General features: G+C 34.3%; 2 protein-coding genes across 2 annotated transcripts in view; one reads left to right on the top strand and one right to left on the bottom strand.

Annotated features, from left to right (window-relative positions):
- The window catches only part of LOC142345084 (serine/threonine-protein kinase Nek4-like), a 16318-nt gene extending 786 nt beyond the window's left edge, over positions 1-15532 (bottom strand). The window contains exons 1-5 of the mRNA XM_075397167.1: positions 14816-15532; positions 11204-11328; positions 10528-10678; positions 6693-6887; positions 5816-5923 (exon numbers count right to left, since the gene is read on the bottom strand). Of these exons, the coding sequence (XP_075253282.1) occupies positions 5816-5923; positions 6693-6887; positions 10528-10678; positions 11204-11328; positions 14816-14917 (681 nt within the window). The 5' untranslated portion in view covers positions 14918-15532. The remainder of the gene's footprint in view (positions 1-5815; positions 5924-6692; positions 6888-10527; positions 10679-11203; positions 11329-14815) is intronic.
- Positions 15533-15784: 252 nt separating this feature from the next.
- On the top strand, positions 15785-25400 carry LOC142344780 (uncharacterized). The gene is made up of 4 exons (XM_075396717.1): positions 15785-16322; positions 19533-20162; positions 20532-20678; positions 23785-25400. The coding sequence occupies exons 1-4, from the start codon at positions 16010-16012 to the stop codon at positions 25365-25367; spliced, it is 2673 nt and encodes an 890-aa protein (XP_075252832.1). The 5' UTR covers positions 15785-16009; the 3' UTR covers positions 25368-25400.
- The last annotated feature ends 383 nt before the right edge of the window (positions 25401-25783 follow it).

Raw genomic sequence — 25783 nt, 5'->3', positions numbered from 1 at the left:
TCAACCAATTGAAAACTAAACAGACTGTTTTCACTTTTAAACTTTTGAAGTGTGCTCTTCTTAAATATTTAGTGTAACAGAGAGTTACGCATATTATGTATACCATCGACGCCGCAATATATATTTATTTTGTCGATATAACTGAAATTTGGCTTTAGTGTTTTACCCAGTCGATTGGTCCCGCAGAGTTACGTTAATAGTTTTCGAGCGCATAAACGAGTAGCCACATCTGTCGAACACTTAGGGCTGTAAAAGGAGCCCACATCGGGTCTGCTTTAATACACCTTTCAGGTACCAATCAATGAAACAATTCATTATTGCATGTACAAAACTTTGTTATTTAGTGCTTTTTTGTGGTTTTTAGGTTAACGAACCATCCTATGGTGTAAAACGTTATCGAAAAAATAATCATGGTTGTTTTTTTTTGGAAACAAGTCTGATATTGATTTGGGGAGAAAAAAATAAAACAAATGTTAAACTAGCGACGTTTTCGATAAAGTCAAGGCATTCCTATTGTTCTCATGTGGTCCATAATTGCTGCTTGCATATGTGACTAATAAAAATGGTTTTACTTTCAAAGAGCGCTATTAAAACGAATAAAATTTTTTATAAAATTTGATTATTTTCATCAAAATTTGTTGTCAACAATTCAGGAACAAATGCTGTTTACAGAGTTTCACCAGTCTAGTCACTCACAATATCACCTATGCACCATATGCGTCAACTTACATTATTTGCATCGATGGGCTTTGTGTATTTTTTACTACTGTTTTCTTTAATGATGAAAAAAATACCAAAGACCTCTAAGCAAAGAAGGTTAGTAATTTGTAATAGCACAAAAGTTTTCAACCTATCAGAGGGCAAACACACGCCCTAACTTATTTATTTGCAAACTTTAAAAAAGTGAAAATACTTTTCAAAGAATATCTGAATCAGAATTTGTAAAGTTTTTCCAGGTTACTCTTTCTGTAAAATCAAAGAGTTGTAATGGAAAATTCACAGCACTAAACTCTCCAAAAAATTACTTTAGTTTAAAATTTCTTTGTTTATTTGAAGCTTTTCATCTGACAGATGAAAATGAAAAATAGGTTGGTTGGGGCAAGGCTTGAAAAACGTCTACTATGAACCCTGGAAAGAACTCTATTTTATTAAAATGTAATGAAAATGAGCTGATAGTTTAGAGCTCATATAATTCACCAGAAAAAAATTATTTGTTATGAAAATCAAACTCTCCAATTTGCTGAAAGAGGTTGTAGTAAATATATTCTTCGTTTTCAACTCACAAAATGTTAAGATGTAAGATAAACATTAAGGCAACTTCTTCTCTAACAACAAAAACAATTCAATTTGTTCGAGCTTCTTTTTGCTCATAGTTAATTTGCGAAGATTAAATATATTTATAAACTCAATCTTTTTAGTTATGGATGTCATCAAATTCAAAATCGAACTGTTTGAATTTGTAAGTAGTTTTGTTTATTCGAAACGCATTGTTAGTTAATTATCATTTTGGCCAGAAGAGGCGGAAAATTAAACATTGCCAAATTTTTTTGTCTTACTATTTTTTTTTGGTATAGTAATGGGGAACAGTTGAGTTCACTTCGTATTTACAGAAAAACTTGCAAATATTTCCTTCAATGTTAACATCTATTTTCAATGTTACTAATAACGATTTTCAGTTAATTGCCCCCCTCTAACGGATGGTGTAAAAAAAGGAATGGAGTTTTTCGAGGTTTCAGGCCTTAACTTGTCTCAAAGAAGTGATACTGAAATTGTGGGGAAGAAAATTACAACCAAAGAGATCAAAATGTAATTTTTTTTGCTTATACCGGACTAAGAAACAGATACATTCCTTTGTTTCATTACTAGTTTACATGATTCCAAACATTTGATACACCTGATTTTGTTACGCTCTCCAAAGATCAATTCAAAATTGGGTGTATCAAATGTTTGGAATCTTGTACACTAGTAATAAAACAAAGGAATGTATCTGTTCCTTAGGCCTGTTTAAGCAAAAAAGATCTCTTTGGTCGCAACTTCTTCACCAGAAGTTGTTTTTACTGTTGATTAAGTTTAGTTCTCATTAATAAAATCGCACCCCTCAAAAGCGCTCAAACAACTTTATTTGTTCATAAATTTTCCCAATGTAACTAAAAGTTGATATGATAGAACTTGAGAATCATTTGACTTATTTTGAGCTGATGTTGAAATATTATCATATGCTCATTAAAACCAATATTGCAGGAAAAACATATTTCATTAAGTGTTTTGACAAAAAATTGTCTTGAATTTTTCTAAATGGTCCTTCACCGAAACTAAATAGTTACAAAATTCCTCGTATCGTCTTTGAGCAAATTTTCGCAGCTTCTTGTCGCGTGTTTGAGAAAGCAGAAAATTAAAAACGTCTCTTCAATTTGTCGCTTTGGAAATATCTTTTATAGATTTAATAGGTTTTTCCCGAGTTTCAAAAAATCACTATTGTATGCCTCTGTGGAATATGCTCATCGGTGCAAAAATTTTTTCAGCAGAAAGAACCAGGCTAGCAGGCTCTGGAGTGATATATATGGAACATTTTGAAACCTCGGAAAACAGATTACAACAAGCATGCTCGTTAATGTGCGTTTGCACATGATGTTCCTACCCGAGGTCAGCTATATTTTTGACCTAATTGTCAACCAAATGAAGAGATAACAAAAAAGATGTTTGAGTTTCAAAAAATAGTTACCCAATTTAACTTCTAATTGAATTACATTTTACCATGCGTAAATGCAGCGCTCACGAGATCTGCCATAAGAAATACTAAAAAAATAATCAAAAACAAAAATTTCACGTCAAAAACTCAAAATCTAAATTTAAGAGCACCTAATAACAACGTCAAAGTGAAATCAGATAAAACCTTAACAACACAAATTTGCTTTTTCTTTAACTGTAGAGCGGATGAAAATTTTCTTTAATGAGACTAGTTAACAAGTCAGCAAAAAGAAGAAATAATGAGGTGAAATACAAAAATCAATCAAAATTTTTTAAACCAAATTTTTTCAATAGTATTAAAAATCATTAGCCTAGAACGAAATAATTCTTGGTAATATTATTAAATGGTCAAATTGAAAACAAGGAACTATGTCTTTGGTTAGACTAAGCCATACAAACGGACTAAAGATGCACAAAATCTCAAAAAATTATAAACAACTTGCGAAAACACAAATTATTGAAGTCATTAAAGTCATTAGCTATTATCTGAATATTATGTATCCTTATTTCATTTTTTTTACACTAATTCAACTAAAATTATACCGAAAGAATAAAGAAGTTCCCTTGGACCACATTCGAAAATCAATGGGATCTGTTATTACAAGAATGTGCTAAGAGAAGACAAAAAGAAATACAAATGCACCATTCACAAAACTATTATGCAAACGCAAATTCTCCAACAGTTTAAACATCAGTTACGACATAATATCCGCAGACATTTCAAATTTTTGAAATGCAGGGATTTGGATGAAACCTCTCAATGATGAGAACAAATCACAAGTTGGCGAAAAGAACAACAAAAACTGAAAAGCTTGAAAAACCTTTGGAAAAGTATAACACCATAAACTTTAAGACTATTAGCTATAAATCGACTGCTTCTGGAAAACTCAATCATTCAATACTCAATTACAATTTTATGTGACCTGTCAGCATTTACGGCTACCTAAATAATAAAAAAAAAACGCAAAAACAGCAATTTCAAAAAAAAATTGAGCGAGGAAAGTGTTGAAGCCATTAAAAAATAAGATTTTCAATAAAAACTTCTCTACTTAATTAAATTTTTAACAGACGTACAGAAGTTGAATTTTTAAACTTTTAACAATATGACTTCAAGAAATCAAAGAACATGAACAAATACATTAAAACCACGAATTTTTTTGAGAAAAGCCGTTGTATCAACTCCATTAAAAACAATAGCTTTCAATGAAAGCCAATTAATACTGTAAGTTATGCCTCAATAGGATTAAAACGATGTGGGAAATTCGTAGGTCATCAGTAAGACCTTACAGTAAGTCATTGACTATGAAAACAGCAATAAATACGGGCAAAGTCCAAAAATTCAATGGAAAAATGCGAGAAGAAAGTGTCGAAGCCATTTAAACCATTATTTCTTCTTTGAAAATTTTCTCTATTATCAATTGAACATCTTTTCCAAACTAATGGAAACTATCAAGATACGAAGATAACGTGATTAGATTTCAAAAGGAACCAAAATTACGAAAAAATTATCCAGAAAATTTTTTTAAAAAATTATGAAAACTAATAATTATGAAAATTAGTCATAAAACCAATTGTTACAAGATATGAAAATAAAACCGCTAACTAAATTGGATTGAAGTCAAAAAAAGAAGGGTTCTGGTTATTACAGAGACTGACTTTCAGCTGACAAAATTAAGTTTAATATTGGTTAACGTTCAAAAAAAATTTTCGAAAATTTATTTTTGAAATCTTAACAGACATTAAATTCAATAGCTTTCAACGGAAGTCAATAAATAGGCTCAGTTATGCCTTGAGGGGAGGACAAGGATGTTTGTTATGCAAAGGTAATCAATATGACATCACAAAAAGTCTGATGACTATGAAAAGAAAAACAAAAAACACAGGCAAAAACTAAAAATTTCAGTGAAAAAGTGCAAGAAGATAGCGTCGAAGCCATTTAAACCATAAACATTTCTCTGAAAGAGTTTACTTATGATCCATTGAACGTCTTTGCTAAACCAATGGGAGCTTTCAATTTTAGGATAATGTGATAAGGTTTCAAAAAGAACCAAAAAATAGGAAAAAATCCACAAATTAAAAAAAATTATTCCGAAATCTTGTAGCATTGAAGTCATATAACCAGGAGTAAAAAAACGCTAACTTGAATAATTTTGTGTGCAATAGAAAGAAAGAGGTCTTTTCACTACTCAGACTGACTTATAGCTCACGATAATAAGTTTATGATCGGTTAATAATAGAGAAAGTTTTTTCAAAATATTTTTTTTAAAAGTCTTAACAGCGAATAGCTGTGTGCTCAAAGCACTAGATATGTTCACTTAATGCTCATTACATAATTATTGCACTTTTAGTCAACGAGCCCTTGCCATAGGACCAAGAAAAATAATAAAACCTCAAAAAAATCAGAATTTCATTTAAAATTACGAAAAATCAAGAGTCGAAGCCGAAAAAAACATGAGTGATTCCTTGAAAACAAATTTTTCGTTTATTGGGCATCCTTTGACTGTAAATGAAGTTTTTCAATTAAGGAAACTCGATATGAAAAATGACTAGTCTCTAGGTGACTTGAAAAACAAAAAAATATATGAAAATTTTTTTTTATTAAAAGAGCTCTCAAATAGAATTTTATTTTTTTTTTTGAAAGTATTCTTCCCTATGAGACTAGAACTAGTCTTTATTTCGCCTTTCGTATATGAAGAACAAAAAATTGATTCATTTTATGGCATGAAATGTATTTTTGAATTAATATTTTTATAGGAATAATCTTAATTTCAAAATACATTACACTAAAAGTGAAAAAAATCATGCCAAATATCCCGTGTTCAAACAAAACTTCAATCCTCGATAACTCCTCAAAAAAAAATTCAGAAAGATCTTTTTAATTTCGATTTCTACGGTGGAGGGGCTTTTTAATGATACCACTCACATTTGGCTTCGATGAATATATCGATCGGCCAAAATTGTCTGAACAAAAAAAACCCATTTGAGTATATAGTCCCCCCACAAGTGGGGCCAGAACAATAATCGCCTGTTTCAGGACTTCAGAAATTTTAATATTAGTTTAACTCACCTCTCCATTGATGATTTTGTGGACTAGAGCACTGAACTCGTGTGCAGTGAAGGCGTGTTTCAATGACGTCATCTCATACAAAATGCAGCCTAGGGACCAGATGTCAGACTGAAATTACAAAAAATACTACTTTAAAATACTAACTTTTCCTCTGGTCCGAAAGACACAACGCTGATACTTTTTTGTCTTATACTAACTAACTATAATTTTCCCCTGATTAACCAAATGTTTGTGTATCAAGTTCTTTGCAAGATGTTTCAAGTTTTGTAAGAGATGTCAAGATCATGCATATGTCCTATCAAGGTGTGTTAAGTTTGAGTTTACTGGTTGACCCAAATGCCCCCAAAATCAATCAAATTCTGATTAATGCTCGTTTAAATTTGCCTCCAATCAGACTGTTCGACTATTCTGTGCAATTGAACTCCAGGGGTGAGGTGGTGGAAGTATGAACCGGGTGATCCAGACGAAAATGAAATAAGAAGCTTCTACTATTTTATTTTATTATGGTGCGTCACGTTGGGAAGTAACCTTAAAAGATGTGAGTTTGACTAGCTAAGAATACGGCAGTTTTATCAAAAACTGATAAAAATTCCAAGTAAATTAATCATAAAATAGGCGATGCCCGAATGACAAAGCCAATCGCACAGTCAATTAGAAATTTCAATTTCGCTTATCATTTTCTTAAAAATTTAGGTACACAATTATGTCAGCACAACAGAACACAACATTCGGTCACTTTAACCAATTTCAAACCACTTTAAACAAAACAAACACTTCCTTATCTGAACTTTTAATGAGCAAAAACTTTTGATTCCGAATCAAAGTTTGATAACAAAGATTTGTATTAACCATTTGGATCTTGAAAACAATTTCAAACCTTGTAGCTGTATGGAATGTTCTGGAATATCTCTGGACTCATGTAGTACGGGGTGCCAATGAGGGTGTCTGCCATCTCGTTCTCCTTCAGCTGTCTTGCAATACCCAAGTCCCCCACCTTGACTAGATTGGATCTGGTTAAGAAGACATTCTGTGTCTTGAGGTCTCTGTGCAAGATGTTGCGACTGTGCAGGTACTGCAATGACAAAATCAGCATGTCATCAGCAAGGTTTTCTCATACGCTTTGTTCAAAAAAGATATTGAGATAGCTCCCGGGCCGAGGGTTTTCCCCACAAATAACGGGGAAAAGAGTGTTAAGAGTGTAAAAATAAAAAAATACACCCCTATTTCTCCGCTTAATTAACGGTGGAAGAGTGTAATTTCAAGAGTGTAATTTGAAAAAATGAAGGTGGAAGGAGGTATAGTGAGGATCAATCCCTCGCCCTCTCTTGCCAAGAGTGTAAAAAGTGTGGAGAAAGAGTGTAAATACAGTGTATTTCTTAAAAAAATACACTATTACACTCTTTTCCCCGATAAATAGGAGTTGAATTTGCATTACACTCTAATCCCAGCTATAATTAGGGGTGGATTAAGGGTAAAAACTCGGCCCGGGCAGTGCAAGTATGTGCACTGCAGCAGATAGAAATCTATTCCGCGAAATTTCTGACCAATCAGAGAATTAGAAGACTCTTCGCATTTAAACAGTCATCGGTTTTAATCAGTGTCCGGTTATATTTTATACCACAGTCTTTAAATGAATGACTCGGCCAATTTATATTCATATTGTTGTTATAATTGAAATATCTTTTTCTGTCTTTCCTTTAAGACAAAGTCAGTTGGTAGTTTAGAAATAAGTAAGACTACATCGTGCGCAGAAGTAGCGCTCTCTATACTATTTTTAAGGCAAAGAAACTAAGGAAACTAACTCCTTCCAGGTAAAAAAAAACTCCTTAAAAAAACCCATATGGAGTCTGCCTCAGCGTATCAAAAAAAATTGCGAAGCCTGGGATCGTTTTGCCAATTAAAAATGGCAATCAAAACACCTTGTTGACCATCATTTACCGTATATTTATGGTCATAGCTCTCGACACACGTGCTATTTGGAAGATGTTTACAGATAAGAGCCAAAATCAAGATACAACCACAAGCTTGCAGTACAACTCCCTATATGATTTTGTAATATTAATCTGTCAGGATATATGTCTGAACTAGTTATGTTATAAGACATAATTTGACATAATTTGTCAAAACTAGTCCCTTGCAAGAAGCCAAATGTGTACTAATTTCAATTTATCAAACTGAATTTATATCTCAAAAACATCAATTAGTAGAGTTGGGCTACGGGAAGGAACCATATCACATCAGTTGAAATAACAGAGCTAATCTTATAGATAAACAAAATCGAAAACCTCTATTTGCGTTACAAGTTTTGCGGCGCATACTTCTTTTCGGGCAGCAACTTGTAAATATTTTGAATTCATATTATTTTTTTCGTCATTTCTTTCCAGCATTTAATATTTTCATACTATTTTAAGGTTTCTTTTTAATATTGTCCATCTCTCTATGCCTTAGTGGACTGCAACAGCTGCTCTCCTAACAATGAATGACAAGGTAAGCTTTACTACGCCCCGTTTGTTTCAGCGGTTTCAAATCTGTGGAGATATGGAGTTGAATTTTGTGAACTGTAATATCCACTATGCAGTACATTACCCTTGCATACTTCAAAATCAATTTACCAATCAACTAACCGTTCAGCTCTGCTGACATGCAGACTTTTTTCGTTCAGAATACACAAACAATTCAAAGTTTAAACAGTTAAGTTTAAAAATTAATTCCGCTGAGTTTTTGTTAAAAACTGCACTTAGGAAAGAAAATTACGGAAATGGCCGGCCACAAAGTAGTCAGAATGTCCTTTACAAAATTGAAAGTGATTTTGCGATTTCTAAATAAGGGAGCCTCAGAATATAAATAACGTTTTTGAGTAATCTGATCTAAATAAAAGAAAAAACTGTATTTCTCTATTTGTTTCAATACATCATTTTAAAAAATGAGCTAAGCTTCGTTCAAGCCAGCAGGAGAAACTGACCTCATGCTGAGTCCCAGTCAATTTTTTTGTTATGTAGATGAAATTTTTGCTCAGAAAATACAATTGAGAATCTCGAAGTTAATTTTCTTTTGAAGAAGTGTAAATTAACTTGTGCCGTACAACCACTGACATCATTTAAAGAAAGCAGACACAGTAACAAGCAATTTACCACTAAAGTACTCAGCTTCTTTGCGCACAGTATGCTGCTTTCTTAAGAAAAAAATCTCTTTTCCAATTGATTTTTTTTGGTTTTTCATGCTTTATTCGTAGTTTTAATTAATAATTATTATTTTTACTTGTTAAAATTACTGCTTTGATTGCCTGCAGATAGGGATATTGACAGAAGTTAAACGGTTTTCCACGAAGCCAATTTTTCTGTTCAAGTATGATGATATTGAAAGACTTTTGACTGTGGAACGTTTGGTGACTATTCCATATTATTAATTCGTCGCAGGCTGTTCGTAAAGAATCTGATGCAACACTGCTTTGATTTCGTTATTATTCTATATGTTGCAATCCTGATCTGTTGATCGGAGAGATAATGGAAAATGAGTATCACTTCAATTATGACGTCCACGAGCCAATAATAGTAGCTGTCTATTTATGTTGACAAAACGTGAATCGATTAAGTGGGCTCTGATTGACTGCTGCTTTATTTTTTGCTGGAAATGATATTCTACTATTTGCTAATTTAAGAAGCTCGACTGCAATGACAACGGAAGAAACAGTGAACCAAAGTATACTGGAAGTGTATTCAGTGTCGGCAACTTGTAGAGGGTTTTCGAAAAAATACAATGTGTTTCTATATTTGTTGTTTTTACCTCCTTTTTAATTGCTTCACTGCTACACCTTTTTTTGTCACTAGAAAGAAGATTCTAAGTTTTTTAAGATAGTTGATTTTTAAGGTTCATGTAATTTCTTGCTTCTAGTAAATTTTGGAGTCTTTCCGCCGTTTTTGTTTTGTATCAGGGTCAGCCCTATTCTTGTCAAACATAATTTGTGAACTCTTCCATTTTATCAATAATCCTTTGTCATTTGTTAATTTTTCCTCCATCTTAATCAAAAATGTACTGTTTTTTAACGACAAAGTGTCCAATGTAAATAGTTTGCAAAAAATATGTGTACATTGGGTCATTAGCTATGGATATCAAGCAGATTGATTGCGCAAATTTATGAATTTTCATATGAGTGAACTTGTCAGATTGAAATTTTGAAACCAAAACGTATACATGGGAAGAAATTGAAGAGGACATCAGTGACGGAGAGCTCGGATAAAAAAAGCAATTTTTCTTCACTTTCTACGATTCTTCAAAAATACGCATTCTAAAAGTTAGAGAGAAATTTTGCAATCTCATAATAGCATTTGAACTCCAGACTTACGCCGAGTCTAATATTAAAACATGGGTTTTGAAAAATGCTGAACTTTTCGAGCAAATTTACTTGATAAAAAGATCAAATTTTGAGGCGTAATGTAGTTCTTTTCTCTCTATGGTTGTTTGCTCATCAACCTGACATCCATTATAATGGCATTTCAGTGCTAGCCAAAATTCTGAAACACTTGAGGTCTTTCACGATGCAAACTCTGACGAGAAAATACGTCAGATCTTACCCAAAAATTCTTAGCAAATGTTTCATCAGATCTTAATGGTTTAAATGCCCAAAATCATTGGGTTACAGGGGTTATCGACTAGGAAAGATAATACAAATGATTCAGTGTTCATATATGTATGCTACTCTGTTGTCTATATACCTGTACGGCTAGTGTGATTTGTATGAACCACTCCATGATATCATTTTCTGGTAGTTTTCCCTTTCCCTTTCTGTTCTTCAACAGTTTGTACAGATCTCCTCCTTCGCAGTAACTCATCACAATCCCCAACTGGGATTGGCTGCTGTCAAACCTAATATGGACAATCTTTATTTACAGGAAGAAAACAGAAAGGGATGCTTTAAATGAACAAGGAATCTCGGTAATGCGCGATAATGAAACTAATATAATAAGTTAAAAAAAAATTTGCAATTTTCTGTAAAGTTGCCCAAAAATTAATAAATTCCATTAAAAATTTAATGCAACTTATTTTCCTACAAATTTCTATAACCGACTGATAAACAAAGTTCTGCAGGTTATCCGTTCAAGTTAGTTTTTTGAAACATACTTTTTCCCTCCTTTTCATGATGTAATAAAAATTTTCATAAAAATTCAATTCCATAGAACTCCCTTTTATGAAAGTTCTATGACTACAACTTTTCATAGACGCCATAATATGAAATTGTAATTTTATAACTTTTTGAATTATAGGGTCGACCCGGGTTGTTTTTCGAATAGGGTGCTCAAGCGCAAATTTCACCTAGAAATGACTGATTATAATGGAGTACCTGAAGCTGGGATGCAAACACTTTAATCAAAGTGATAAATATATGCATACCAGAAAGTGTCCTTGCAGGAGACGATGTTGGGGTGGCTGAGATTCTTGAGCAGCTTTGCTTCCTGTTCCGCGTACTGTCTCTCCTTTGAGTTGGCTTTTTCAAGGTTGATCAACTTCATCACGTACTAAGCAGACAAAGAAATCATCAACGAGAGATCAATAAAGGTATGATTATTACACTCGCTCATCGTAGCACGTGAAGGTATCAAAACCATATAAAATTTATAGGGTTATACTTTATTATAACTTCTTATTATGGCCAGATTATGCATCATTTTTTAATAAAGCAACAACAGTCGGAAGTATCTGTTAGCTGCTGCTGAAGGGGCCTCATCAAATTTTTTGATCACTAGAGAGATATCGCTTCGGTCAAATTTTTGGGAACCTCGTTTTAAATTTGTATGTGTTTGTTTACTCAAGCAGAAGCACCGATGTTCTTGAATACTTTTCAAAAAGATTTTGAATTCTACAAAATTGACGCTTCGCAATTTCTGCAATGCACACATTATAAAAAAATGTAACAACTATGTTATCGGTCCAGAGAATATATGATCCCGAGTCGAGCTTTATCGGTGGTGAATTTTTGTAAGAAATGCGTTGATTGCCGAGAATGCTGTGAAAAAAAAATCACTGCATTTGACCGAATTTCTTACAAAATTTCACCGCGAAATTCACCGCATATCTTACAAAAATTCACTGCATTTGTATTCCAACGTTTACTGAATCTGACTTAAATTCCCAGGAAGTATGATCGAAGTAAGGGACAGCTGGCGCAGTGAGATAAGAAATGGAAAACACGAGGAGTTGATTGGTTCAAGCCCATGCACGGAACTTTCTTTTTAATAAGAATACCGAGAACGCAGTGAAGTTAAAAAATTCACCGCATTTCTTACAAAAATTTACCACGAAACTTCGACCCTGGTTCAAACACATTCCATCATTTTGTTGAAATCAAAACTCACAATCATGTTTTGATAAATATGAAGCCTGTGTTTGATCCAAATATGTTATGCACATCAATTATACTCAAATGAAAAATAAAAGTGTTTCCCTATAAGAGAGAAGGAACTAGTATTCGTAAAAAATTCGGTAATTGATTAGTTTAGAACTCAAATTTGCAAACTAACAATAGTGAACTTGCTTTGCTGAGCGATGTTGTTTTAGTAAAAATTCGACAACTGTTAGCATCGCGCTAAGCAACTTGTTGCTTTTCCTGCAAAATTTATCAATTTTTGCAGTCCTAATTGTTCGACCCACCGTAGTGGGGTCCAAAAGTGTTCAGTCAACTTTGACCAATCTATATAATTATATTAGAGAATTGTGAGTGGTATCATTAGTAAGCCCGTTCAGCGGGCTATCGTGGTTTAAAGTTTCGTGAACTAAAGACTGATTTCGGTTGTTTTGGTTCACATTTTCACTATTTTTGTTCAAAGTTTTATAACATTTACCAAAAATGTGTTAAAATTGCCAAAGATAGTGTTCATGCGTTTAATTTAAAAGGCAAAACAGTGTTGATGATCTGTATGATGCATGTTTGTTGCCAAATTCATAACCTAATTTTCTCAAAATTAAAGATTTATGGAAGTACAAACCTAAAAAGTGCTCAATCAATCTTCTTGAGCTCCCAAGGGAGCTAGTTTAATTCTGTATCTTATGGCAGTGTTGCGGAAAAATAAATTCGCTCTTTATGAATACTTAAATCGATAGATATTAAAAACTCGCAATATATTTTTGATGTAGTGAAATATTTGTCGATTTATCTTTTTCAGTATCATTTTGAACAATAAAAAGTTTTCAAATGACGAGCAGCAAAAGCAAGTTCAGTTTTACACTGATAGCAAACTTTCACAATCTAAAAATTTTTGAATTGTTTTGGGTTCTTTTACGAAACATCCTTCCACCTTTTTTGTTTTTTTATATGTTTCTTACTGAACCGGATTAATGAGATATCCCCATTAGTAAGGTCATGGTTTAATGTCTTCAACTCCTGAGTACTCCTGAATTACTTTTTTTCCGTTGAACTGATGCCAGGTTCAATAAGATTTCTAAGGAGTAACCAGCTACAAGCTACTCGATGCAGTGTTTTTTTAGTTTAAAGCTCATGAATTTATGATTTTGAAATTTTTTTCGAATAATACTGACAACTGCAACAATTTTTCATAGGTTTTATTGTACAATTGCCTTTTTTGGTTGCCTTGTCACAAAATCACTTAAATGTTGGGTCACATATGACATTAATGGCGCTTAAAAAAAGCCCAGTTGAAGAAATTGTGGTTTTGGAGAGTGAAATATAATATTGCCGCCTTAACACTATTTTCTCGCAAAATGTAAAACATGTCTATTTTGAGTGTTTTTGTCGTTCTTTTTGTAATTCTGTGACAAATTCTGCATAAAATGTTTACTGGATTTCTATACAAACACAAATAGACGTAAATAATAAGTTTAGTTCACATTCAATATTTTTTTATATTTTTAAATTTAATTTTCAAAGAATTTTAGTTTCTATTTTAGCTTAGCCATTTTTGTTCTCTTTGTTCGTCTTCCTATAACGTAGTCTCTTTAAAGACAAGGTCCATAGACGTTCTAGGGGCGTACCAAACAAAAAATGTTTGTTGTTGTTATTGATTTTGTTCTTTGTCATTTCTCGTATTCTCCTTCTTGTTAGGTTTCATTGGTTCTCTGAAGCAGCTTTAGTTAATTGGCTGAGTGGTTTAAGTTAAAAGCGGTTTTTTATTCACATCAATTATTTTTGAACGGTACGCGAACTTTTGGAAATTTTCTATTTGTTCCCTGATGGGTACAAAATTCAATAAACAGTTGTGCATGAGCGAGGTTGGCTTATTATGTGCAGCTGCACATTAGCGAGCCTCTTTGTTGGGTTTTTTATTTACTGCCTCTGTTGTATTTGAATCAAAATTATGCCGGAATATTCTTTGGTGATTTAAATTGACGTGGTATCAAAGCCATTGAATTTTCAGTGGATAGAAAAAACCATTAATTGAACTGTATTAAAGGCAGGTTTTTAAATCTGTGAAAACAGCAAAGTTTGAGAAATTTTATATCAAAACGGAGTTATATAAGGAGTTGTGAGAATTTTACAATCTCTATTAAACTAGACTCAAAATTAATGAACTCAACCCCGGTCCAGATGTGAGCGCCGTTTCAGCAAAATTATACAGAAGCATAGGTATCAATGGCTCTGTTGAAGAAGAGATGGCCAATACAACCGAGACGTTGTTGGTTCGACACTCTGAGGAGGCTTGGAAGAAATTTGAACTTTTTGAAATTAAGACATTTTCTTAGAAAAAATGGAGGGCGTTACCTTTTTGAGCTGATTTTTTGAAAAATCAGAGCTTTTCAGAGCATTTCCTTGCCGTTTTCTTTGATACTATTATGCCTACCACCAGATCGATATTTAGTTTAATTTTCAGTTCGGTTCTGGGACAAATTTTTGGGACAAACGTTAAATAAATTTGAGCAGTGTTGAGCTACAACGTCAGCATCTGTAGAAGAACTACGTGACACATAGGGCATCTTTGCCTATTTTAAATCTTTGATATAGAAAACTTACCATAATTCAACTCGAAATAGAGTGTACAGTACTTAGTGTACCTTGCTTTTGTTGTTGAGAGTGTCATCTCTGAGTTTCACTTTCCAAACTTGGCCATAACTACCCTCCCCTATTTTGTCCACTTTCTCGTACCTGTGTGCCATTTCCCAAATGCCTCAACTACTCAAACTAACTGATCACTCTCCTGTTCCAATATTAATAATTGATCACTCTTCCGAGCTCTGGTTTATTAATAAAAGAAAAAGTAAGATCAAATATCAATTGCAGTCAGTATGGCAATTTCTTCTCGAATTTTCTTCAGCGCGTCGTTAAAACTGCGAAGTTTTGCCGGTATATGTACATTTGTAACCAAGGTTGATAAATTCACCACAATATGATAACATTTCCATCGTTATAAATTCAATAAAATCAGCGAAATCCTCAATTTTATATTCATCGATATTAACTGACGTCCATAGATATGGGAAATATTATAACTGACTGTCAATAAAATTTTTCTACAAATTGTTACGACCAATTAGTCTAATTGTTGATCGCAAAATTTTTTAAACAATTGAGAAGTTAAATCTCCGCTAATGTGCTTGCATACAAAACACACGTACACGTTTATAAGAAGGTAAAATTTTTTCATTGTGCGTTTATAATACTTTTTCGTCGGCTATCAATGTATGAATTTTTAGAATGTTTCGAGCATATATAAAAAGCATATCGCATAAAACCACAAACGTGGAATAAATTTGCTGTCATCGTGTATATGCTGCGTATAAAGCAGCTGCAGCACAAATTTAAAATATATCTGTACATTTACAGCATCGCTAGATTTTTTAAAAAAATCTATACTGAACAAAATACAGTTTTGGTTCTTATATTATTGACCACAAATTAAACGTAATCGAAAATTTGGTCACGCTCATGTAGTTTTATTCTGATGAACGGTTTTAAATCAAAAAGATAAAATCTGTTGTAAAATAATATGCAAGATTACGTTCAAACTCAATTGTTACATAAAGCCATTACAGTTTTTTAAAATACTTTCTTTTATCTGAAACACGTGCGTTTTTTGCTAATCATTTTAAACAAAAAACGCAAAACGACGTACTAAGAATTTTTGTCAATTCTTATAAGAGGCAGTATTGCAACAGTATTCTCAAAAATCAGTATTACAACCAATTTGAGAAAATATTCCTTCGTGTTCGCTTTAAAATCTACTTCTTGACTTTTTTATACTTTCTATAATGGAAGCCGATGTAAAGTTTAGCTCGAATTATCATTTTCAAACCCTACCTCAAGAAACTGAAAAAGAAAAGTTTCAGCCCCAAGTTTTGTTCTCCGGAAACGAAGACTCATATCTAACTGGAGGCGACAATTACGCAACAGATTACGCAATCGGTGTTGAGGATGATGACGTAGATGGGAGCTCTGACGTCAGCAGTATTCCGGCAGTGTCGAATCCCGTTCTGAAGAGCACCGCAACTGGTGTGTTGAGGTCAAAAGATTACGCTGATCAACTGCACTTGATTATCAATCACTTCCAGACAGATGATCAAGGTACGATGATTTCGAGTTTCTGACATTCACACCATCATTAGACAATAAATCATTCTATAAAAGCATAAAGTACACTCTGCGTCCCAGGTCAGTATGATTGAAGCGGTTTCCACCACTAAAAATGTGGGATAAAAGTGGACTGAGTTTTTCACCGTGACTAGAGTGGAAGAGTTATCACAGTAGAATTCCACTCTTAGTCCATTTGTATTTCATAATGTTTCCACCGCAATTCCGCCATTCGTTTCCACTCCTAAAATTTGGAGATAAGAGTGGAAGAGTGGAACCGCGGAATTCCTCCTCTATTATCCACCCTTCATCTCTGTGAATTTCCACCCTCATCGGTAGTTCATTATCATAATGTCAAATATAACTCAGTTCCATGAAAGTGTGTACTCATATGGTTCCACAGAACTGGGCTCCAACATCCCGTCAAGGAACATTTTTACCGTCGGAATAAACTTTTCGTTACAGTTATTTCCTCCGACAGATAAAGTTTCCTCTCCTAATTCCACCTCCAATTTGCAGATCCTTAACTTTATTCTCCTGTTTCTACAGCTCAAAATAAATGAATAAACGGCGAAAAAAAACCTTTTTTCAGTTTTTTTTTCACTCTGAGGTCTGAGTCTTTTTGTGATGCTGTTTGGATGAATTGGAGGAGAACCCTCAGTTTGGCTTCTTGAACTTCAAGAACATACTCCCACAATGTGGTTATTTTAATTCGTACATGATCGGATCCTCTGACGTTCATACGCATATGTTCAAGTATTAAGGAGAAATTTATGTGTTCCTCTCCCTGTTTTCATCTGTTCTTCTGTTTTCGAAAAACTGTAATTTTTATAGTACAGCGTTTGGTACACTCTAAAACTGTCTAAAAATGTTTAGGTAAAGTAATTAGCAGCGTTTAAAAGTAAGCACAACTACAGGCGACCATACCTGCAAAAAACTAGATTTGCTCTGTTTCGACTCCCCTAGCGTTTATTGTGGCCCCCACGATACTAGTTGGGTGCTGCTATGTAGCACGTTATTGTGTAAAAATAGCATTATTGTCCTGGGAGTGCTGAAATTACACGACTGCTAAGCGGGTAGGTGGGATGAAGCACCAAAGTCAACCCAAAAAAGATAAAATCTTCCATGTACCTGGAAAAAACCCAGATTATACGATCAAACTCCAAAGAACAGACTATCAGAACTATTGTACAGATTTACTTAAAAGAATTTAAACAAAAGAGGAACAAAGTAAGCGTTTTTGTCAATTGAAAATATCTATTGTGATCTATTCTTTCTTGCCCCCCGTGGTTTTTGCGCCCCCAAGTTACCAATTATATGTTGTTATATAGCACGTTACAATGAAAAAAAAGCACGTGCGCGTGGGGGCGTAAAAAAATATAAGCTCAATAAGGTGGGGTGGGGAAACAGAATAGATCCCACAATTTTGCACCCTATGAGTTTTCCCTGATTTATCATGCAAAAATTTGACGAATTATCAGAGAAATAACCACAGAATCCAAAATTGCCTTTCATCCGTTTTGAAAATTGAAAGTTTAACGATCTTTTCTTTTTTTCTTTCCTTCTGCCTATCTTCATTTTCGGGCTGCAGTTGAAATTTTACAAGAAAGAAAAAACTTTATTTATGGGTCTAATAACTGAACGTTTAATCTCATGTCAACACAAACATCTAAAACATCTACAAACATTTAAATCGTCTTTGTTAGCCAATCACTCTAAAAAAATAAACTAGAACGGAAGGACTGTCATTATATTGTTTGATATTAATGTGTCAGAAAATACACTTGGAAATAATTTCTGACTTGTAGAGAAGTATGAAATGGATCCTGGAGTTGAATCCTAGAGAACTTCAGCACTAAACCATCACACTTCAAGAGTAAAAACTGAATTCAGTTCTAAAACATTGCATGTCCAGAACATTTAAGGTTTCTTTATGTGCAGTTTTTCTTCATTTTGATTATATTGAGGCCATGTAATTTGCTTAGGTAAATTTACTGCTAAGGTTATGTATGGGCAAATTTAAGTATGGGCAGCATCATGTAATACTTTTTTCTTTACAACTGGTATACACGAAATTTATTCTTAAGCTATGTTGTGGGTAATTACAACAAAGGCCATTTAGCGTAGTGGATGCGACCTGCTGCGCAAATTAAAAGTTACAATTACCCACGCGGAAGTTCGAATCGCATATAAAGCAAACATTGTTGACGGTAATTAAGCGGAACATAATGTTTTTAACGCAGTAAATTTTTCAAAAAATCAAAACAAGCCTGTGTAAATTGTGACATCAATGGAGTACTGGTCATCCAGAAAAAAACATAATGTCCCTATACTGATTCAGCTCTGATTTTCTCTTCCACCAGCCTGCGGGACTGCAGTGAGCTTGTGAAATCTATATTAGAATTTTTATTTTTTGTTTTTCGATCCGTCAATGCAATGTTGCTTTTTTATTTAATTATTTAATTTAGAGTTACTGGCATCATTCTTGGGCATTCGTTATTTTTCATTCATCATTTTGATTAATAAAGAGAGAGTCCGGCGCAAAAAGTTTTACGTAGTTTATGGGCTGAAAATGTTCAATTCTTTGAGCTGCAAAAATGAGCTTTTTAAACACAAGCTGTTGTTCTGTCTTTTGAATGTTCTTTTTTCGAAAACATTTATTATATGGATCAGAAGTCAAAGAAGGAAGAAGTAGAATTGTATGAAAAGTTTGGTTCTGGTTTTATGACGCAAAAAAGATTCAAAATTTAATTTTTTTGCAACGTATTATTTGGAGATAAGCAATAAATTTAAAACAACAGTTGACATGAGAACCATTCTTCTTTTTCTATTAATTGTTTGTAGTATGTGTCGCTCAATACCAAATAATAGACTGACCTCTATTTTTGCAATTGAAATATTAGTGGAACAAGTAGAAACACCAACAATGACAAAAATCTAAGTTTAAATACAGAAATTAATTAGATTTTTTTAAAGTTTTTTCAATAAATAGGTTGATCATTTCGTAAAAATGTCTAAAAATGTTTTCAAGAGAAATTTGATCACACCGTATAGTTTTTGATGATACTACCAGCGGAAATCTATCATCAACGGCTCTTAGTTTTATCAGAGTTATTTTAAAGTTATTTAAGCGTGGTTTTATTTTAGATGTGAATTCCTTACATCAATTTTTAAAATTGTTTGTCAATTTGACTGATTTTTCAGCTCATGAGCCAGCTGATAGTGAGAACCATGCACATGCCGTGCTAACTGAGATTGCCATCATAATGAAGAAACTTGAACTGGAACGAACCAAAATCAAGGACGACCTGGAACGCGAGCGAACCCAGGTTGTAAGACTCCAGGGCCGTTTGGATTCATTTGTGGAGAAACGACTAAAAGAGTTGCCATTCGCAGTTCAAAGAGAGCACGAAGCCTGTGCTGTTGATATCGTCGAACTCCAGTGGCATGTTGCGTTCAAACGTCGTCAAGAAACAAGAATCAACGCAAAACTACAACTTGCTGAAACATTAAACGAAAAACTAAAAACGGAACTGTCTTATGTCCAAGAAAACGATCCAAAATTAAGTCAAAAACTTCAACTAGAGAATCAAGTTATTGTGAATTTGTTACAAGCGCACAACACGACAGCGACTGAATTGATGAAAACTTTGAAGGAACAGGAAAAGAGTGAACAGGAGTCGGAGAAAGCGGAAGCGAAAGCCGAAAAAGAGAGGAATTACCTGGAGAAGGAAATTGATGGAGTGAAAAAGACGCTTCAGAAAGCAACAGATGACCTTAATGATGCTGAAAGACTTCACGCTCGACATGTGAAGAACATTGAGGATACTTCAGGTATCTTAAGATCTATTAAGTCTTAAATTAATAGTTTAAACATTTCGCGAACGTCAATTTGAGTTTGTTAGTTCTCATAATAATACGCACGTGAACAACAACCGAATAAAACAAAAACTATAAATTATCTAATCTCAAATATTCAATTTAAAGTAGGTTGTAATTCCGATGAAACAATCAAACTTTGGAAGATATCCAAAAGTATGCAATAGTGTTTGAGACATTCAGAAAAAAATAACGTAGATTATTGAGCGCAATGACTTCAAGATATTTGAAATAGAATAACAAATACAAGGAAAATTAACCGATACATGTGCCAAGTTCAGGCACGAAATTATCCAGTATTCTTATCTTAACTTGTGATTGCAGCCACAATCAAAGAGACGGAAGAGGCCACTCAGGAGCAGATAGACAAATTGGAGAAGATTAAGGAAATTGAGAAGATGCAGGAAGCAAAAGTGAGGGATTTAGAGGAAAAGTTTGAAGAGGCAGAGAGGGAGAACACTCAACTCACAAGTAAGTCACAGTGCCTGAAAATTTCCTACCCAGGGTGCTTCAGACCCACTTTGAAAACATGCAGCACCACAATTCACCGTACTTGCGTTGCAGATAACAGGGTTCCAGACCCACCTGACTCGGAAAGAGCAGAGCCAAAACTGTTTCCAATCAAACAAAAGACGTGACTCCAACTTTTACCAAAATCACGTAAATTAGAGCCACTATGAGCAAGCTCTTTGCTTCAATGTCAATAATGCTGTTTGTTAGAGTTAAGTTTGAGGCTGCGCTTAGCTGCGACAAAAGAAGTTTTTTTAATTGCTCTCAAACGAAGTTTGTACCAATTATATTAGTACTGTCGGTCTCTTTTTAAGCTATTATCGCTTGACCGATTTTCTTCTAACCCATTTGATTTTTCGTCCTCGAAAACGGGATGAACAGGTAGCGCATTAAGTGCTCTTAGAGCCTCTCATCTCTGTTTCAGCTCAAACAGTTTTGGAGACTTAAACTTATGGAGTGAAGGGCGGTTCTTACAGGTTGAATACCCTCCTCCCACTATTGCCTGCCCCCCCCCCCACACTGTTCTCCCAGCCCACTGTTGCCCCCCCCCATCTGCCCCCGGTGGTAGCTACTGACGAACAAGAGCTCGCTAAAAACACGCAAATTTATACTAATTTTAACAATTATATTCAAGCTTTTAGAAAACTTTTGTCGTTTTTTTTAGTTTTATCAGCCCTAGGTGTCAAGGAAACTCCTCTAGGGATTAATAATAGGTTAGTGCATAGTTTGTACTGGTAATGGAATGGTTTCCACTTTTTAACATCACGTGTTTTCAGCATCTTCTTGACAAAACGTGAATTTTTTAAAAATATTTTTGACATTTATTTTCCATTATTCAAGTCTCTCCAGAACCGGCCAGAAAAACCTTTAGGGGTTTAATATTATATTACTGAAAACTTTTTTTTGGACCTGGAATAGTTTTCAACTTTTTAATATCCCGAATTATAGCTTTTTTTTTTTTACAAATACTGCAATTTTTTTTAACTTTTTTTGTTATTTTTAGGTCTCTCTAGCCTGAAGAGCCACGAAACCTCCTGCAGGGTTTGATGATAAGCTACTGCATATTTTCCTGTTGTATGGAAAATTTTTTAAAGTTTAATTATCACGAAATTAAGTAATTAAAATCATTTGCAATTTTTTCTGTTTTTTCAAAAGCTTTTCAATTTTTTTAAATTTTTGAGGCACAAAGGACCATGACCTCCTCCAAGGTTTTTTAATAGCTGCTGCATAGCTTCTAGAGTATCAATTTTATTAATGACTAGAGTTTTAGCAATTTTTTTTTATTAAAAATAGATTTTTCGAATGTTTGGAAAATTGTTATCCTGTATATACAACCTGCAAGTTTATGGATCTTTATGAGCTAGGGAAACTAATTAAGGCTTCGAATGCGGACAGTGGATAGTCTTTTTAGACAAAGAAATTGTTTTGAAGATGTCAAAATCTTGAAGTTTTGCTATACATTGTAAAAATTTCCAATTGTTTTCAAAATATTCGAAATTTGTTGTCCTTTTCTGAGTTTAACGACCAGAAAAGCCAACAAAACTTTCTATGTCTTGCATTTTTGGCCAACAAAACTTTTTAAGTCTTGCATATGGGATACTAGACAAAAAACCTGCAGACAAAAAGTGGCTGTGAACCGTTTTTTACAGCGAACTCTGTGAACTGTTTTAAATTTTGCACCAATTTTTTATCTATTGGATTTGATTACAACAAGGCTAGAAAACTGAAAGTTGCAGAATCGAATTCCATCATGCCAAATGTTTCCAGTTCTCTGTCTCTCAATGTCCTCTGGGTTTTGTTTTCTTTTGTTTTCGGTTTTTACCTCTCACACTCTATCTATCTCTCTCTCTCTCTCTCTCTCTCTCTCTCTCTCTCTCTCTCTCTCTCTCTCTCTCTCTCTCTCTGTCTCTCTCTCTTTCCTTAAATCTTTTTTTCTGATGCCGCACTTCAACTGCTTTTATGTGGCGTGATGTCATCCTCTATTATCCTCAAGAACGCTGAGTTTTATTAGAAATTGTTTGTCATAAATGAGTTAACTAGAATTTTTTGGGAAATCATTTTTAATTACTCTCAAACGCAGTTTGTTGCAAATATATTAATCATGTTTGTCTTTTTATGCAATTTTTTTGCTTGACCGTTTTTTTTCGTCTGATCCATTTGACCTTTCGTTCTCAGAATTGGGGTACTTTCTAAATTTCGGTATTTTCTATTTTCTAGAAAAGAGGTAGCAACCAGTGGGTATTTTTTAAGAGTTTTTCAGCTCACTAGTCTTTAAGTATGCGATTCACAAAAACTGTTTTGAAGATCTATACTTTTAGTTTGAAGGGTGGTCCTTTGGAATTGATACCACACCAGCACCACCGACTCCAAATCAGTCCCCCACCCCAATCCACTGCTACACCCCTCCCTCCCCCACTGCGGTGCACCTCCCACTGCGCTCACCTCACGCCCCTTCAATTAAGCTTAAGCTAGCCCCACTAAACGAGCTACTGACGAAGCCAATAACCGCTTGCCGGTTGTTTGAGAGCAATTCGCCCGACGTTAGTCGATTTTGTTTATTGGGTGCAATTCTATAATATTTATTGGGGACTTACGTCGCTCTTTTCAATTGAACTGTCTTGTCTGTTCAAGCTTAAAATAGTAGTTAAAACTTACTCTTATTTAGTGTGTAAAGTGACCGATGGTTGCAATCAATTTGAGTCTGATCAGAATTTTTAGAACCAATATATTTTTTTGCCATTCTGTTTGTTTTGCCCTTTTATTGATAATCAATCTACACTCTTTTAAAGTAAAAACCGGTCATGGATATAGTTTAGTGTAAATAAGTAAACTCATAATAACATCGAATTCACTATAACGTGTCTCTAAAGCATTTGTCAACTAATTGAATGTATATGGCCTAAAAGTCCAGTAGTCTGAAGGTAGTATGAGCACCTGTATATAGGCACCTGTAGTCAGTCTAGAGTTAAACTGCGAGTATAAAAGCGTTAAACTGCGTGTATAAAAGCGAGTAAAACACAAAAGCATATTTCTCATAGCTTATGGCTCATTATTCACAATTTTTCAGCTGAGCGCGACACTACCCTGAAAGAATCGGAGGACGCCCAAAACAGACGTGATCAAGAACGGGTCACCCTCGAGGCATACGTGGATAACAACGAACGACGACAACGTCAATTACAAACTGAGAACCGAAATACCAAGTTCGAAAACCAAGACCTCCAAAACCAAATCGAGGACAACAAAGCCACGAAAGAAACGGACGCTAAAAGTATGGAACGACTTTACAAGGATATCGAAAAAGCCGAAAAGGAGCGTGATCAAATTAAAGACTCGTTCTTTGAACTCGATATGGATAATAAGAGCTTAACAAACAAACTCACGGACATTGAGGAGAAATCCAAAGAACGCGAGGAAATTTTGGACCAACAGGTTGAAAGTTTGAATGCTCAAGTTCGAGACGAGGTCGCAAAAAGAGGCCAAATTCAAGCCAATATCAGCGCTGAAAAGAACAACTTAGTGAATTTGGAGCTAGATTTGAAGAAACAGGAAGAACGGATGGAGAAAAAGGCGGCTGAAGTTGAAGCAGCGGTCAAAAAGGTCACAGGTCAAATCGAAAAAATGCGAGAAAAGGACGAAACGAGACAAAAACAACTACAAACGCTTTTAGAAGCCTTAGAAGAACTGAGATCTAAACATAAGGAAATGGAAGCAAAGCTAACGGACAAAAAGGCAAAACTAAAACCAAAATTAGAAAAGTTAAAAGCCGAAGATTTAGAACTTAGCAAACAACTTGACCAAATGGAGTACACGTCCGAGAAACTTACAACCGAGTTACGCGAAATGAAATTGGGTTCGATACATTTGAACAAAGTTATTCGGACCACCCAAAATAACATTGAAGATTTAACAGTCAAGTTGAAGGAAACGAAGGTCAAAATTGAGGAAAAGAAACGGATTATAAAAGACTTAGAAACTTCCTTGTCCGATTTAACAGATCGACTTAAACAGAGCAAAGATAGCTTTAAAACGCTTATGACCGATAGACGAAACTTTCAACTGAAAATGCAAATGGAACTAGACAATCGTGTTAAGGAAAATGACAAGTTAGCTACCGATTACTATTCGCTAAAACAACAAATATTTGCCATGAAAACAGACTTCAACGCAGTTTATCAGCAACAAATTGAGCTCGAACAAACTTTAAGGAACTTACACCAAGTTGAGTTTCTTCAAGAACGATTCATTAGAAGTTTGAAGGAATATTTCAAATACAGAAATTTGTTCTATTGCGCTGAAATTGCGGATATTAATGCTGAACAAAATGCAACCGAGGACTTTTTAGAGCATATCAAAGCCCAAATGGAATCGGCTTTGGGGTTAATGTCGGCATTTTTAGCGAGTATGATGGAAGGTTCTTTGTTCAGACAACTAAAAGACGAAGAGATGAAGGTTCTAGAAGCAGAAAATGACGACGACGAGGACCCGAAGCAGGAATCGAAACAGAACCCGAGTATTTTTGTAACTAATCTGCACGATTCCTACGCAACTCCTCAGAACCTGAGCCACTTTAAAATTCTGCCTCCAATCAACGCTTCTAACAGCCAAACTGATGAAAATAATGCTAACAAAACTCTATCTGTATGCTGAAATATTACTGAAATTATAATTTTTCTAACTGTCGCTCGTTTCTCGTCAGCTGCTGATTGGACTTCTGGGGAGGTAAAACTGCCAAACCTAAAAACTATTCTGAAAAAAAAAATTATTGCATTAAATTTTACACAGAATAGCTAGATATCTATGGATACATAGCTAAACCTCGTTAAATTCTTATATCAAACAAAAAATTCCCAACCGAACGTTATGATCAGAGGCGATATGGAGCGCAACATAGTCTGAACAATGGTCAAGGGTCGCACGAAAGTCGGGGCAAAGGTATAGAACTTGTTTGATTATAGGTTACTTCGGTCTGGGATGGTCTGATCAGGTGTGGTTTCGAGTGCACTCCGAGAGAACGCAATTTTCGGATTTATTTTTTGCGTTTCTGATTTTCATACTATCGTTGA

This window comes from Convolutriloba macropyga, chromosome 8 (genome assembly GCF_964194025.1).
Source record: "Convolutriloba macropyga chromosome 8, txConMacr16.3, whole genome shotgun sequence".
Taxonomy (NCBI): Eukaryota; Metazoa; Xenacoelomorpha; order Acoela; family Convolutidae; genus Convolutriloba; species Convolutriloba macropyga.
This window is presented reverse-complemented; position numbering and strand designations above follow the sequence as displayed.